The 15,490-nt window shown below is 37.8% G+C and overlaps 1 protein-coding gene across 1 annotated transcript in view; it reads left to right on the top strand.

The window, feature by feature from the left end:
• Window positions 1-15,490, top strand: part of LOC109536993 (titin) — a 109,665-nt gene that overhangs the window by 87,396 nt on the left and 6,779 nt on the right. The window contains exons 36-37 of the mRNA XM_048666015.1: window positions 41-15,115; window positions 15,176-15,349. Coding sequence (XP_048521972.1) covers window positions 41-15,115; window positions 15,176-15,349 — 15,249 coding nt within the window. The remainder of the gene's footprint in view (window positions 1-40; window positions 15,116-15,175; window positions 15,350-15,490) is intronic.

A 15,490-nucleotide genomic window follows, 5' to 3' on the forward strand; every position in this document is an offset into this window, starting at 1 on the left:
TATTTAATTTCTAATAATAATAAATTATCGTATATTTTAGGTGAAGTAAGTGAAGATCTGCCCAAAGTCATAGGTACGGTGATCCAAGATGTAAGAGAATCAGTCACTATCGAAACCGTAATGTCTCAAAAACCAGTAGAAGATGTTCCTTTAATCGAAGAACTACCAGAGGAAATCGAAGTAATAGAGGCAGTAGCAGCAGATGGCAAAAAGAAGAAGAAAATAATTAAGAAAAGAACTATAAGAAAACGTATTGGGGACACTCGAGAAGATACGCATATTGTCACTATCGAGGAAGAAGGAAAACTACCTCAATCCACCGTAACTATAGAAGAAATTGAAGTACCAGATACAAAAACTGATGAATTTTTGACACCAAGTGTTGAAGAGGTTCCTTACATTGAAGAACTACCAGAAGAAATAATTGAGACGGAAGTAGACAGTTTGGAAGGACCCAAGAAGAAAACATTCAAAAAACGAACACTGAAAAAACGTCGAGGAAGCAAAGTAGAAACGACGGAAATATTCACAGTTCAAGAAGAAGGCAAAGAACCGCAGACGTCTGTTACAATTCAAGATGTCACTGAAGAAGAAAGCAAGCTTACCGACGTCCTCCCCGAAAAACAGGAAAAAGCTGTATTAATTGAAGAATTGCCAGAAGAAATTAACATAGATGAGGTACAAAGCAGGTGGGGTCCCAAAAAACGAACCACTAAAAAGAGGATAATCAGAAAACGGGTCGGCGATAAACAGGAAGAAACTCAAATCGTCACGGTCGAAGAGGAAGGCAAAGAACCATTGACAACGGTTACAATTGACGAAATCGATTTACCTTCAGATAAGGTACGCCCATTGCAAATATTAAAACCGGGTGAGGATGTTGCGATAGAAGAAATTCCAGAGCAGGTCATTATTACCACCGTTGATACATTAGAAGGGCCTAAGAAGAAAGTTATCAAGAAGAAAGTGTTCAAGAAAAAGGTCGGGGATAAGGAACAAGCTACGGAAATACTAACCGTGGAAGAGGAAGGAAAACCGCCTGAAGTATCAGTTGTAGTTAAAGAAACGGTCGAAGAAGAGAAGAAAGTAAAAAAATTGAAAAAACCTAAAAAAGCCACAAGCGAACAAGTTCAAGTCACCGAAGAGGGATATTTATTTGTACCAAGTTTAGCCCAAGAAAAAATTAAAGCTGAAGGAGTGGAAGACATGATTCAAATGGAATTGTTAAAAACAGCACTGTCAAAACAAATTCCATCATTCTTACCCGGAGAGGATGAAGATGAAGTTGTAGAAGAAACGGTAAGCAAAAGAAAAATCAAGAAAATTATTAAAAAGAAAAAACCAAAGATTGAAGATCTCGATATTGAATCGCCACTTATCGCAGAAGAACTGCCGGAAGAAATACAGGTAGTTGAGACAGTAAACAAAGAAGGTATAGCGGAGAAAAAAATAATTAGAAAACGAGTCATAAAGAAACATAAAGGTGATATAGATGAAATCACAACAATCAGTACGGTCGAAGAGGAAAATAAAGTGCCCCAAAGCACCATCACAATTGAAGAAGTAGAAGCAGAGACAGAAAAACCAAGTGAAATTGATTTTGATCAGGTAGTGATTGTGGAAGAGATACCTGAAATGATTGAATTAGTGAAAGGTCCACTAGAGGAATCTAGAAAAAGAATTATCAAAAAGAGGGTAATCAAGAAACGGCGAGGAAGTAAACAAGAAAATACGGAACTAATTGTCGTTGAGGAAGGTGACCAAATGCCTCAATCTACAGTAACAATTGAAGAAATCGAATTTCCAGAAGAAATCGTGAAAAAACTTCCCGATTCAGAAGAGCAATATGTAATCAGTCAAGACCTGCCTGAACAGGTTCAATTATTTGAGAATGAGCAGCAAAAGAAAACGGTTACGAAAAACGTCACAAAAACGCGCAAAGGAAGCAAACAAGAAACAAAGCAGGTATTCACAATTGAGGAAGAAGGTACTAAACCAATTACATCTACTATTATTGAAAAAGTTGACTTACCTGAGGAATTTTTGGAGAAACTGACAATTCCCTCTATGGAAAAAGCAAAACCGGTGTTTGCTGAAGATCTCGATACTGCTGACATTGTGGAAGTTTCTACCAAAGAACTGCAAAAGAAAAAGGTCATTAAAAAGAAGATTGTTAAAAAGGAATCAACAGACCAAAGAATTACTGAAGAAAGCCAAAAACCAATTATTGCGGAAGAACTACCGGAAGAAATTCATATCATACACGAAGAAGGAGGTCCGGATAAAATTGTCAAAAAAAGAGTGATCCGCACAAGAAAAGGCAATAAACATGAAATAACCCAAATTTTCACTGTAGAAGAAGAAGGCAAATCACCTATAACATCGGTTGTCATCGAAGAAATCGAATATCCAGATGAGATTCTCGATAAAATACCCGAAATCCAACCTGAAAAGTCGGTGATTATTGAAGAAATTCCCGATCAAATTGAAGTAAGAGTCGTTGAAACTAGCGAAGGTCCACAAGAATTCATTACCAGAAAGCGAGTTATTAAAAGAAGAAAAGGAAGCAAACAAGAAACAACTGAAGTCGTGGTTGTTGAGGAAAATGGCAAACCGTTGCAGTCATCGGTCGTGATTGAAGAAATCGATATACCGGAAGATATTCTAGATGCGCTGCCTGAACATACAGAGCAACTGGAGCCAGTCATCATTGAGGAATTGCCAGAGGAGGTGCAGGTTATAGATGCAAAGAAAACTATTAAAAAGAAAGTAACTAAACGACGCAAAGGAAGCAAACAAGAAATTACTGAACACCTGACCGTACTAGAGCAAGGCAAGAAACCCCAAACATCTGTGGTCATTGAGGAAATTGAAATACCGGATGACGTGCTAGAAGAATTAAAAGCACCTACAACAATAACTAAAAAACCAATTTTTGTAGAAGATGTTACCGATCAGATAATTGTTCAAGAAACCCAAACTGAAGAAGCACCTAAAAGAAAAGTAATCAAAAAGAAAATTGTGAAAAAACCGGAAGAGCTTCCACAAGATGTAGTCTTGGCGCGAGAACTGCCTGAAGAAATCACCGTACTAGACGAAGGAAGAAAAATAGTTAAAAAGAGGGTAATTAAAACAAAGAAGGGCGACAAGCGAGAAATCACTAGTATCCTTACAGTGGAAGAAGAAGGTAAGGAGCCCCAGACATCTGTATTAATTGAAGAATTATCAAAGGAAGACATACAAGACATACCTGAGGAGTATGTGACTATCGAAGTAACTCCAGAAGAAACTCATGTTATAGAAGAGGACACCCCTGAAGGCAAAAGAAAAGTTACTCTTAGGAAGAAAGTTATCAAGAAAAGGAAAGGAGACAAACAAGAATCCACTGAGATTGTTGTTAGGGAAGAAGAAGGCAAACTTCCTGAAACAAGTGTTGTAATTGAAGAAGAGACCAGTCCAGACGAATTTGTCGCTGAATTAGAACCTATAATAATTGAAGAAATGCCAGAACAAGTTCAGGTACAAGATACCAAAATAGTTAAACGGAAAATAACTAAGAAACGAAAGGGTAGTAAACAAGAATCTACTTTGACGGTAACTGTTGAAGAGCAAGGCCAGGAGCCTCAAACAACTGTTGAAATCTACGAAATTGAAATACCGGATGAAGTCACGGAGAAATTTACATTACCCTCAGTCGATTCCAAGAAGCCCTATTTCATAGAAGACATTCCGGAAGAAACAGTTGAAATAACCGAAACTCAAGTACAAGAAGGTCCGAAGAAAAAAGTAATTAAGAAAAAAATAACCAAGAAAGACATACCTAAAGTTCGACCAGAATCTCCAGAACTCATTCCTGACAACGAAACGATCCTTATCACGGAACTTCCAGAAGAAATTAAAATTGTAACAGATGAAAGTGGGCCAACAAAAATTACGAAAAAACGTACTATTAAAAAACAAAAAGATGGCAAACAGGAAATCACTCACATTATTACTGAAGAAGAAGTGGGAAAGAAACCTCAAACTACAGTTACAGTTGAAGTTATTGAAGCTCCTGAAGAAATACCTAAGGAATATCCTGCATACATCGAAGAACTGCCTGAGCAAATCGAAGTTGAAGAAACCAAGAGTAGGTGGGGTCCAAAGAAGAAAACTACAAAGACACGAACAATAAGGAAAGTTAAAGGTGACCTACAGGAAGATACGCATATAGTCACAATTGAGGAAGAAGGAAAAGAACCACAGACATCAATTATTATTGAAGAAAAAACTATTCCGCTTGATCTGGCAATGCCCAAGTTTGAAAAACCAGAAGAAGCCATTATCGAATTACCTGAAGAGATCAAAGTCATCGAAACTATAACTCCTGAAGGTGTGAAACAAGAAAAGATTAAAAGGCGTGTTATCAGAAAGAAAAAGGGGCAAAAAGAAGAACAAACTGAAATCATTACTATTGAGGAAGAGGGCAAAAAACCTAAAACCACTATATCTGTAACAGAAGAGGAGATTCCTATCGATACGGTAAAAGAATTGGTAGGACCTACTCCAATGGAAGCTTCAATGACTTATATCCACGAACTGCCGGAAGAAATTGAAGAACAAGAAATAATCGATGACAAAGGAAAACCAACTAAAAAAATTACTCGAAAACGAGTAATAAAAAAACCTAAAGGCGATAAGCAAGAAATTACCGAAATAACTGTAACTGAAGAAGAAGGTAAACCAACACAGACAACTGTGACTGTTGAAGACGTTCCTTTAATTGAAGAAAAAGTACCAAGAAAGAAAATAAGTAAAAAGAAGGAAATCGATAAACCCAAAAAACTACGAAGAGAAGTATCAGTATTACTCCCTCTTGTAATTAAAGAAGTGAAGTTCGAAAAAGTCAAAATTGTTGATGCAAAGGATGTGCCACTTTTCGGCGAAGTCAAGCTAAGGAAACCAAAGAAGATTTCGCAAAAGAAAGATACAACAACTAAAGTTCAAATTCCAAGGCTGAAAAGTAGAATAAATCATATAACGTTCCCACCCTTAACAGAAATAGAACAACTACCTCGAATTTCTATTTTAGAACCCATATACCGGGACAATGGAATCTTATCTCGTAACGTCAAGGAAGCCGAAAAATTACCGAAGACGAAGCGACGTCGGTTAAGGGACAAGGATGTTATTGGGAAAAGTTTGGAAAAACTAGACCTGGAACTGGAAGATCTTAAAAAGAAAGAGCTTGAAAAACTTGATGATGAATATAAATTCGAAAAGAAACCACGCAAAAAACCGGCAAGCAAGGAAGAACTGCAACCCATTAAACTTGGCAAGGGCTCCGTTGAACAACCGTCTGAAGATGATGAAACTGTCAAATTAAAGAAGGTTCCACTGAAACCCCAGGATATTGAAGAACAAACTGAATTGAAACCTGTGAAGAAACCTGACACAATAAAAAAGAAAGACAAAAAGCGGCCAGAAAAGGACTCAGAAAAAATTGTTTTTGAACCCTATGACGTGGACTACGAACAACCCGAACTAGATAAATATGAACCTACAAAACCTAAAGAAGAAGAAGAAGACAAAACAGTACCCAAAAAAGTTAAAGCCGTTCGAAAAAATAAAGATAAACAAGCACCTGAAACGGAACCAGCTATTATTGAACCGGGAGTTCCCAAAACAATTGAAGGGGAAGAACAACCCGAAGTAACACTGAAGTATGCTAGAAAGCCAAAACCAGAAGAAGAATCTGAAGAAATTAGGCTAAAGCCACATAGAAAACTAGATGATGATGAGGAGTTGAAAGTGGAAATCGACCAGGTGATGAAACATGATGCTATAATTACTTTCGAAGGCCCAGATATTGAACAAGACATTAAATTTGATGATGATACTGAAAAGCCTCAATCAAGAAAGGTAGTAAAGAAAATAAAGAAAAAGGTTCAGAAAGGGCAATCAGATTTGGAAGAAATAATACCTCAAGATGCCGAAGTTTTAACTGTGGAAGAAGAAGTTGTCGAGGACATTCCCCAGCTCCAACAACCATTAGAACTGAACGAAATAGAAATTCCAGAAATAATTCCATCCGAAGAAGATAAATCTGCCATAAAAAAGAAAAAGAAAACAGTAATAAAAAGACGGCCTCGAAAAGAAGGTTCGGAAGAGATAGCAGAACAGTCCGAAGAATTTCCAGTTTCAGAAGAAGAGGAACTGCAAGTTGAAGAAAAAGAAGTTAAAATAATTAAAAAGAAGATTCCTAAGACTAAACCTGAAGAAACACCAAGTCAAGCACCTGAAGAAAAGCTAGAAAAACCCAAAGATATTGAAGACCAGAAACCAGTTGAAACTCCGGAAAAGAAGAAACCCAAAAGAGTAATTCCGAAGAAAGAAGAAGTGAAAGAAAAAATTCCACGACTAAAAAGTAGAATCGTACATGTACCATTTCCACCTGAAAACGAATCAGAGCGAATTCCGGAAATAACTCAGCTCCCACCAGTATATCGAGACAACGGTATTCTTTCGCGCAGTATAAAAGAAGCCGAAAAGCTTCCTAAAAAGAAAAAGATCAGGATTAAGGATTACGAAAGAGATTTGAAGGACTTGGAAAAGCTTGATTTAGAAGTTGAAGATTTAAAAAAGAGAGAGTTGGAGTCACTCGATAAAGATTTATTCGCAAAACCTAAAAAGACTAAAAAATCCGAAAAACCTGCTGCGCCGAAAAAACTTGAAATTGGAAAAGGTGAGATACCAGACAAAAATAAACCTGATGAAGAAATCGTTCTTAAGAAAGTCCCTGATAAGTTAATAAAAGAAGATGAAGAAGATGTAAAAAAGCCAAAATCAAAGGAGAAAAAAGACAGACTTGTAGCTCCTAAAAAAGACGAAAGAAATGTAGAGGGCACCCCATTTGAACCTTACGATATTGAAAGAGAGTCCCCGGATAAAGAAGTTCTTGAATTGCCTGAACATGAGGAAGAAGAGGATATTCCCAAGAGTAAAGAAACCGTTAAACTACCCAAACGGAAGAAGGTTAAACCTACCCCCGAAAGCATTGAACAGGAATTAAAACCAGGCATTCCGAAGCCAAAAGAAGTAGAAGAAGCGCCTGAAATTACTCTAAAGAAAAAGCAAAAACCAAAGCCTGTAGAGGGAGACCATGAAGTAAAATTGAAACCTCATAAAAAAGAAGACGATGAAACTCTTTTGACTGTCACTGGAGAAACAGTAATGAAACATGATAGTATTATCACCTTCGAAGGACCAGATATTGACATGGCAATAGCTCCAGATGAAACGGAAGATAAAGCTAAAGGGAAGAAAAAGATTATTAAAAAAATTAAGAAGTTGAAAGACAAACAACTAACGGCAGGTGAAGAAGAAGTGGTGTTAGATCAGCCTGAAGAAATGTCGGAAGAAATTCCAATGGAAGAAATTTCTATTCCGGAAGAAGCAGAAATCGAATCTGAAAACGAAATACCTGATGAGCAAGAACTTCCCGAGGAAGAAAAGCAAGCAGTCAAAACAAAGAAAATTGTTAAAAAGCGGCCAAAGCATAAAGAAGAAATAGAAGAAACAGCCGAAAAACCAGAAGAAGTAGAATTACCCTTGGATGATACTGAAAAGCCATCGAAAATTTTGAAAAAGAAAGCAAAAATAGAAAAGCCGGAAGAGGCAAAAGAACATGAAGCAAAACCAGACAAACCGGTAGAAGATACACCATCGGAAATCGTTGAGAAGAAAAAACCAAAACGGGTTATTCCAAAGAAAGAAGAAGCAAAAGACAAAATACCAAGGCTCAAGAGCAGAATTGTACATGTACCTTTCCCACCACAAAGCGAGTCAGAGCGGGTTCCAAATATTACAGACCTTCCTCCTGTGTACCGTGACAATGGTGTTTTATCACGCAATATTGAAGAAGCTAAAAAGTTACCTAAAAAGAAAAAGATCAAAATTAAAGATTATGAAAGAGATTTAAAAGACCTAGAAAAACTAGATTTAGAGTTTGAAGATTTGAAAAAGAAGGAGCTGGAAGTACCAGATGACATGACATTGCCGAAATCAATTAAAAAGAAGCCTGAACAAGAAGAAATTGTCTCTGTTGATATCAAAATAGGCAAGGGAAAATTACCACCAAGCGAGGAAGTACCAGAAGAAGTTACCCTTAAAAAGAGACCGGTAAAAACACCCAAAGAAAAACCAGAAGAAAAAGCCAAAGTTAAAAAGGCAGATATAGAAAAAATTAAACCTAAAGAAAATCAGCAGGAAAAAGAGGTCGACAGACCAGAATTTGAACCTTTCGATATTCCTCGTGAAGATATTGATTTGGACAAATATGAAGCTCCCGAGTATCCCGAAGAAGATAAAGAGAAACCAGACAAAGATAAGCCCAAGTACAAGAAAAAGAAAAAGGAAACTCCATTACCTGAATTAGAAGAAAGTGCTTTGATACCGGGTGTACCAAAGAAAGACCTAAAAGAAGAGGAAGAAAATCTTGTATTGAAAGCTCCAAGAAAGCCTAAGCCGGAGGAAGGTCCAGAGCCACTAAAACTTAAGCCTCATAAAAAAGATAAAGACGATGAAGTATTTAAAATAGTAATTGACAGTGTAATGAAGCATGACACCATCGTTACATCTGAAGGTCCAGACTTGGACATCGAAATTTCACCTGACAATGAAGAGGATAAAGAAAGGGGTAAGCGAAAGAAAGTAATTAAAAAGATCAAGCGTAAAGAATCCACACCTAAAACTATAGAGGATATTCAAGAGGACAAACCTTCTATAACAGAATTGTTAGATGAATATATTCCTAAAGAAGAAATGGCGACAGAAGAAACTACGGAAGAAATAGTTTTACCTATACCGGAAGAGCCAGTTGTACTAGATGAAAATATACCAGACGCAACTAAAATTAAAAAGAAAACACTTAAGAAAAAGGTTAAGGAACAACCAGATAAAGAAGTCCCGACAGAAACACCTGAAGTGGTGGAAATTGAGGAAGAAGAGGAAAATGAGGATACTGAAACTGTTGTCAAGAAAGTCAAGAAAAAAGTTCCCAAAATTATTATAAAGCCAGATGAGGAAGAATTTGTAATTCAACGTCCTGATAGTGAAGTTCCGGAGGAAGAAATCCCTGAAGTTACAGCAACTGTAGCACAAAAACCAGGAGAAGACGAAAAGAAAATCAAAGAACCCAAAAAACAATCTGAAGAATTGCCGGAAATAAAGACCAAGAAACCCAGAAGGCCTATACCAAAACCAGAAGAGACGAAGGATAAAATCCCGAGATTAAAGAGCCGAATCACACATGTTCCATTCCCACCTGATAGTGAAACTGAAAGAATTCCAAAGATTGCAGAATTAGAGCCAGTTGTAAGGGATAATGGCATAATATCAAGAAATATCGAGGAAGCTCAAAAGATCAAAAAACCAAAACGTCGAAAGCTGAAAGATGTGGGTAAAGAGATGACTAGCTTGGAAAAATTAGATCTGGAATTTGAAGACCAGAAGAAAGAATTAGAAACGGTTGATGACGCATTTAAATACCAAAAGAAACCCAAAGATAAGCCCGAGAAACCCGAAGATAAAAAAGAAATTAAATTAGGGAAAGGAAAAATTCCTGAGAAACCCGACGTGGACGACAAAGTGAAATTAAAAACTATTCCCCAAAAACCCGATCAACCGGAGGAAGCAAGCCCTGAAGTTGCAGCACAAAAGAAATCAGAGCCTAACAAAATAAGTAGAAAGAAAGATAAACCTGACGAGTCATTAGCGCCTCTGGAACCTTTGGACTTTGAGACAGATGAACCGGAAAGTTTGGAATTTGAGAAACCCGAACTTCCAAAAGATGAGCAAGAACAACCTGAGGAAGTAAAATTAACATACAAAAAGAAAAAGAAAACTAAGCCCGAACAGGAAATTGAGGAAACCGTTTTAAAAATTAGCCCTTCAGTTAAACGAGATGATGAAGTCCCCGAAGAAACCACCAAGCAGTACAAAATTAAACCCAAGCCTGAGGAAGGCACTGAAGATGTAAAACTGAAGCCTTTTTTGAAAGCCGAGGAGCAAGACGAGCAATTAAGTAAACCTGAGGATAAGAAATCACCAGTAACACCCGTTACTGTCGAAGATAAGAAGAAAAAGAAAGTTCCCAAAAGACAGGAAGAAAAGAAGCAAGAAGCGTTTGGGTTACGACTCAAGAGCAGAATAGTTTACGTAGACTTTCCTCCACTTTCCGAAACGCAACAAATTCCAGTAATTACACCGCTAGAGCCAGTTGTTAAAGATAACGGGATTATATCCAGAAACATTCAAGAAGCTGCTGCAATAAAACCCAAAAAGAAGAAGGCAGTGCCCAAAGCAAAACTTGATGACCTTGATAAATTAGATCAAGAACTTGAAGAGCTTAAAAAGGGACGTGAACATGTCGACGATGAATTCCGAAAACGGCCTAAAAAACCGAAGAAGGAAAAGCCAATTCTATTGCCTATTATTCGGGTTGAAGTAAAGCCCCAAAAAGCAAAATTAATAGATCTAACTCCTGAAGTTGTAAATTTGGCTGAAATTAAACTAAAGAAAGTTCCGAAAAAACCTGATGCTCCTGAACCAACGGAGTTGCGAATGCCTAAGTTAAAACTGAAAAGCCGCATCAATTGGGTTGATTTTCCACCTATTGACGAAGTACTGCAAGTCCTTCAAATTACGTTCATCGGATCTGTCAGAGACAATGGAATTATCTCCCGAAGTATCGAGGAAGCTGAAAAGCTGAAAAAGAAGAGGCCAAAGAAATTCAAAGATATTCGAGAGGAAAAGCCCGAGCTTGAAAAACTCGACTTAGAGATGGAAGAGCTCAAGAAGAAAAAGCCGGAACAAGTTGACGAAGCTTATAAATATGAAAGAAAACCGAAGGAAACACCAACAGCGCAAGAAGAAGTAGCCGAACCTCTGCAAATTATAAAACGGAAAAAGCAACCTCCGCAAGAAGAAGAAGATAACACTGTGGTATTGAAAAAACGCCCGGTAAAGAAAGAAGAAGAAATTCCGGAAGCAACTGTCACAATTAAACCTGTAATAAAAGATGAAGCTGAAGTTACGGGAAAAGAACCCCGAGAAGGAGTGGAAGGACCTCCATTCGAACCATTTGAGTTCAAACATGAGGATACCGAACGCGACACCTATGAACCACCAGAATACGAAGAACCGCAAAAGAAAAAGGTAATTAAGAAAAAACCGAAAGCGAAAGCCGAAAAACCAGAAGGGCCCACACCAGAAGCAATAGAGACTATTTTAGAAAAAGGCATTCCAAAACCAGTTGACCAGGAAACGGAAAATGAAGTGGTATTAAAAACACCTAGAAAACCAAAGCCCGAAGAACAACCAGAGGAGTTTAAGCTTAAGCCTATTAAGAAACCCGAAGAAGATGAAGATCTTGAAACGGTAACGTTTACGAAACCAGCAGCACCCAAAGAGGCCAAAGAAATTCTTCCACGGCCAGATGATGAGCTGGACTTTGTTCCTACTATAGACGATGATATTAAGAAGAAAAAGAAAAAGACTAAACCTAAGAAGGAAGTTCTAGATGCAGAGCCCGTATCTGAAATTAAGGAAACTGTACCCGATGAACGACCTCAGGACGTGGCGGATATTGAAGTAACTCTTAAATCAAAACCGAAAGTAATACCAGAACAAAAGGAAGAAGAACCTGACACCGTTAAAGTTATATTAAAGAAACCGGAACCAACACCGGAAGATGAAGTTGAAGCTGAAACAGTGTTTGTAAAGAAACCTAGCAAACCTGAAGACGCCGGTGAGGCAGAGATTCAAATTACAATTAAACCTGAAGATAAAATTGAAGAAATAATTGAAGAAAAAGTTGTCATTAAAAAGAAAAAAGGAAAAATTCCCAAACCAAAAGATGAAGAAGTTGAAATTAAAATAGAAAAGGCAGAACCTATTCCAGACGAAAAACCGGAAACTTTTACATCTGAGGAAAAGCCTCAGGAAATTCCGGTGCAAACTGAAAACGATGGCGTTACAATAGAAGAACTAAAACCTGAAGACGTGCCTGAAGAACCACAAACAACTTCTTATGTGCCATCGGAAGTGCCTATTATTGAAGAACCAAGAGAAGAAGAAGAGATTGTACAGAAACCGCCAGTTGAGGAACAAATTGAAGAAATTAAAGAAGAAATTGTCATAAAGAAAAAATCAAAGAAACCTAAAGACAAAAGTCCTAGCGAAATTGAGCCCGAAATTAAAGAACCCCAACAGACTGAAGTTGAAATTGCAACTATCACACTCAAGAAAAAGCCCATTCTAGAGGTACTTGAGGAAGAAATAGACGCTGAAATCATTATACCAAAGCCCATCGAAAAGGAAACTGAAGAGGTTAAACAAGAAGTAGTAATTAAAGTACCCGAACAGCCGAAGACATCCGAAGAACCCCTTGATACTTCAGCAGAATTTACGGTAGTCCAAGAAGCTCCCGATCAAGCACCAACCGAAGAGACAGAAACTAAAGTTGTTGTTGATAAGAAGAAGAAACCAAAAACTCGGAAACCCGATCAACCTGATGAGGTTGAAGCTAAGGTGACACTCGAGAAGCCAACCAAAGATGTAACGGAAGAATCTATTAAGCTACCTGTATCAAAAGACATACCAACTGAAGAAGCAGAAGACGAGGTGTCGATTAAAAAGCATATTCCTGTTGAAGATAGAGATGTCGAAAGTCCGAAAGAAGAAGTAACTATATCCCTAAAGAAACGTAAGAAGCCTGCCCAGCAGCCTGAAAGTGAGCAATCCGAAGCCGAAATTACTATAAAGAAAACTACTAAACCTGATGAACAAACTTTGACTAGTCCAGCTGAAGAAGAAGTGAAATTTACAATTCCAAAAGCACCGAAAATATCGGAGGAAAGTGCTGATGCAGAAGTATCCTTGAAGCAGTATATTCCTGACGAACCTCTTGAGGAAGAATCCGAAGAGCACAAGGATGAACCAAAACCGACGCAAACTGAAGTAACTGAATCTGAAGTCACTATTAAGAAGCGTGCTCCCAAAAAGAAAAAGGAGCTGCCCACAGATGTTTCTGTTAAACCCAAACCAACAGAAGAAGATGTTGAAGCGGACGTAAAGTTAATGCCAAAAGAAACTAAAGAACCAGATAAAGGCGAAGACGAAGTTACAATTAAGAAACATGTGCCTGTTGAAGATGAAGAATCCGAAAAGATTGACAGTAAACCAACAACCAAAGCGGACGAGGAGAAACATGTTGACAAGGAAAAAGAAGAGCAAAAACCGCCTAAAACTGAAGAAAGTGAAACTGAAGTTACCATTAAGAAACCTATTCCCAAAAAGAAAAAGGAACAGTCTCCAGAAATGGCTCTACCACCCAAACCCAAGGAAGAGGATGTTGAAGCGGAAGTAAAGCTACCGCCAAAAGAAGCTAAGGTGCCAGATGAAGGAGAGGACCAAGTCACAATTAAGAAACATGTTCCTGTCGCAGAAGATGACGAATCGGATAAACCTACAACTCAACTTACAACAGAAACAGAAGTGGAGGAAGACCTTAAACTGGTCCCGAAAAAAGGCATATCGTTGGACGAAGGTAACGATGCAGTGACCATTAAAAAACATGTTCCGGTAGAAGACGATGAAACCCCTACTGAATTCACGATAAAACCAACACCGCAGACTGAAAATGTAGAAGCGGAATTAAAAGTTGAGTTGCCATCAGAAAAGATTCCCGAAGAAGGCAAAGATGAGGTGACAGTTAAAAAACATGTACCGGTAGAAATTGAGGAAATCTCAGAAGAAACTATTGTCAAACCGACTCCAAAGGCCAAAGAAGTAGAAGAGAACCTTAAAATAACTCCTAAAAAAGACAAGTTGCCAGAAGAAGGTGAAGACGACATTACCATAAAGAAATTCGTCCCATCACCTGAGGATGATGAAACTGAAGATGAAACCATACTTACAATACCAAAACCTAAAGACGAACAAGAAACTGAGGTAGTCATAAAGAAATCAAAGAAACATCCTAAAAAAGTTGTAGAGGGAGAAGATGAAGTGAAAATTAAGAAACATGTTCCTGTGTCGCCTGAAGAAGAAGACACCGTAACCATTAAAAAACCCACTGAAGATGAAGTTGATGAAACTTTCAAGACAAAGAAACCAATTAAAATACCAAACGAAGAAGAGGAAGACGAAGTATCTATTAAAAAGTATGTGCCAATCGAAGAAGATGAAGCAGAGGTATTTAGGAAAAAGCCTGCAAAACCAGAAGAGACTCCAGAGGAAGTAGAAACTCAAGTAACCATTAAAAAGCCCACTAAAGATGAAGTTGATGAGACCTTTAAGACAAAGAAACCAACTAGAGTCCCAACTGAAGAAGAGGAAGACGAATTATCAATTAAAAAGTACATACCGGTCGAAGAAGATGAAACAGAGGTGTTCATTAAAAAACCCACAAAACCGGAAGAAGCGCCAGAAGAAGTAGAAACTCAAGTGACAATTAAAAGAGATAAGTCTCCAGTGCAAGAAGAAGCCGAAGTCAAGATCACGAAAAAGACCAAATCAAAGAAACCACCAGTTGAAGAAGCAGCTGATGAACTCACTGTACAAAAACTTAAGCCTGTACGAAAACCTTCTCTTCCGCAAGAAGAGGAAAAAGAGGAAGATATTCCGTCTGTCACGTTTAAACCAAGAGTATCAAAAACCAAAGAAGACGTAGAACAAGAGTTTCGCATTTCATTGGACTCATATGCAGAAGAGGAAATTAATCTGTCGTCCAAAATTAAACTTAAAAAACCGAAGAGACAACCTACATTTGGAGAGGAGGCCGCTGAGGAGTCATTGAAAATCATTGAAGAAGTTGAAAGTGAAGGGCCTGCCATTGAAGAGATTATTGATGAAGGCAGCGATGCTGAAGAGCTTCCGTTAGACGACGATGAGGTTTCTGAAAGTTTCCATGTGGCATTTAAAAGAAAGCCGTCCCGAAAATATTCGGTGGTGCATGAAGATGAAGAAGATGTCAGCCTAAGTATCAAGAAACCACACAAACAAGAGGACTATGAAGCAGCGGAGATTGACATTAAAATCAAACCCAAACGGCGAGATTCAGTATCCTTGTCAGGTAACGGAAATCGGATGTTTGTAAACTATCCCCATAATTTGAGAGTTTTAAAATTTGCAGAAGACGTATCCCTTAGTATTACCAAAGAAAAGGAAGTGGAAAAGATAACCATTATCCACGAAGAAGAAGTTCAAAAAGGTGACGTGTATTATTCAGTTACATTCTATGATGCAGAAGCTGACCAAGCCTGCGACCTTGTGGAAGGCGAAAGAGTTTATGTCGTAGAAACCCAAGGTAAACATGCAAATATAGATAAGTTCTATATTGTTGAGGCGGATTAATTTTTTTACAAACTTCTTTTTGGGTATTTTGCCTCAAAAATGTTTGTCTTTAAAAAAGACAGAATTTCCTCACGTCTTTTATTACAGATTGATA

Source organism: Dendroctonus ponderosae, unplaced genomic scaffold (assembly GCF_020466585.1).
Source record: "Dendroctonus ponderosae isolate FM_Combo_2020 unplaced genomic scaffold, Dpon_F_20191213v2 Dpon_F_20191213_4, whole genome shotgun sequence".
Classification (NCBI taxonomy): Eukaryota; Metazoa; Arthropoda; class Insecta; order Coleoptera; family Curculionidae; genus Dendroctonus; species Dendroctonus ponderosae.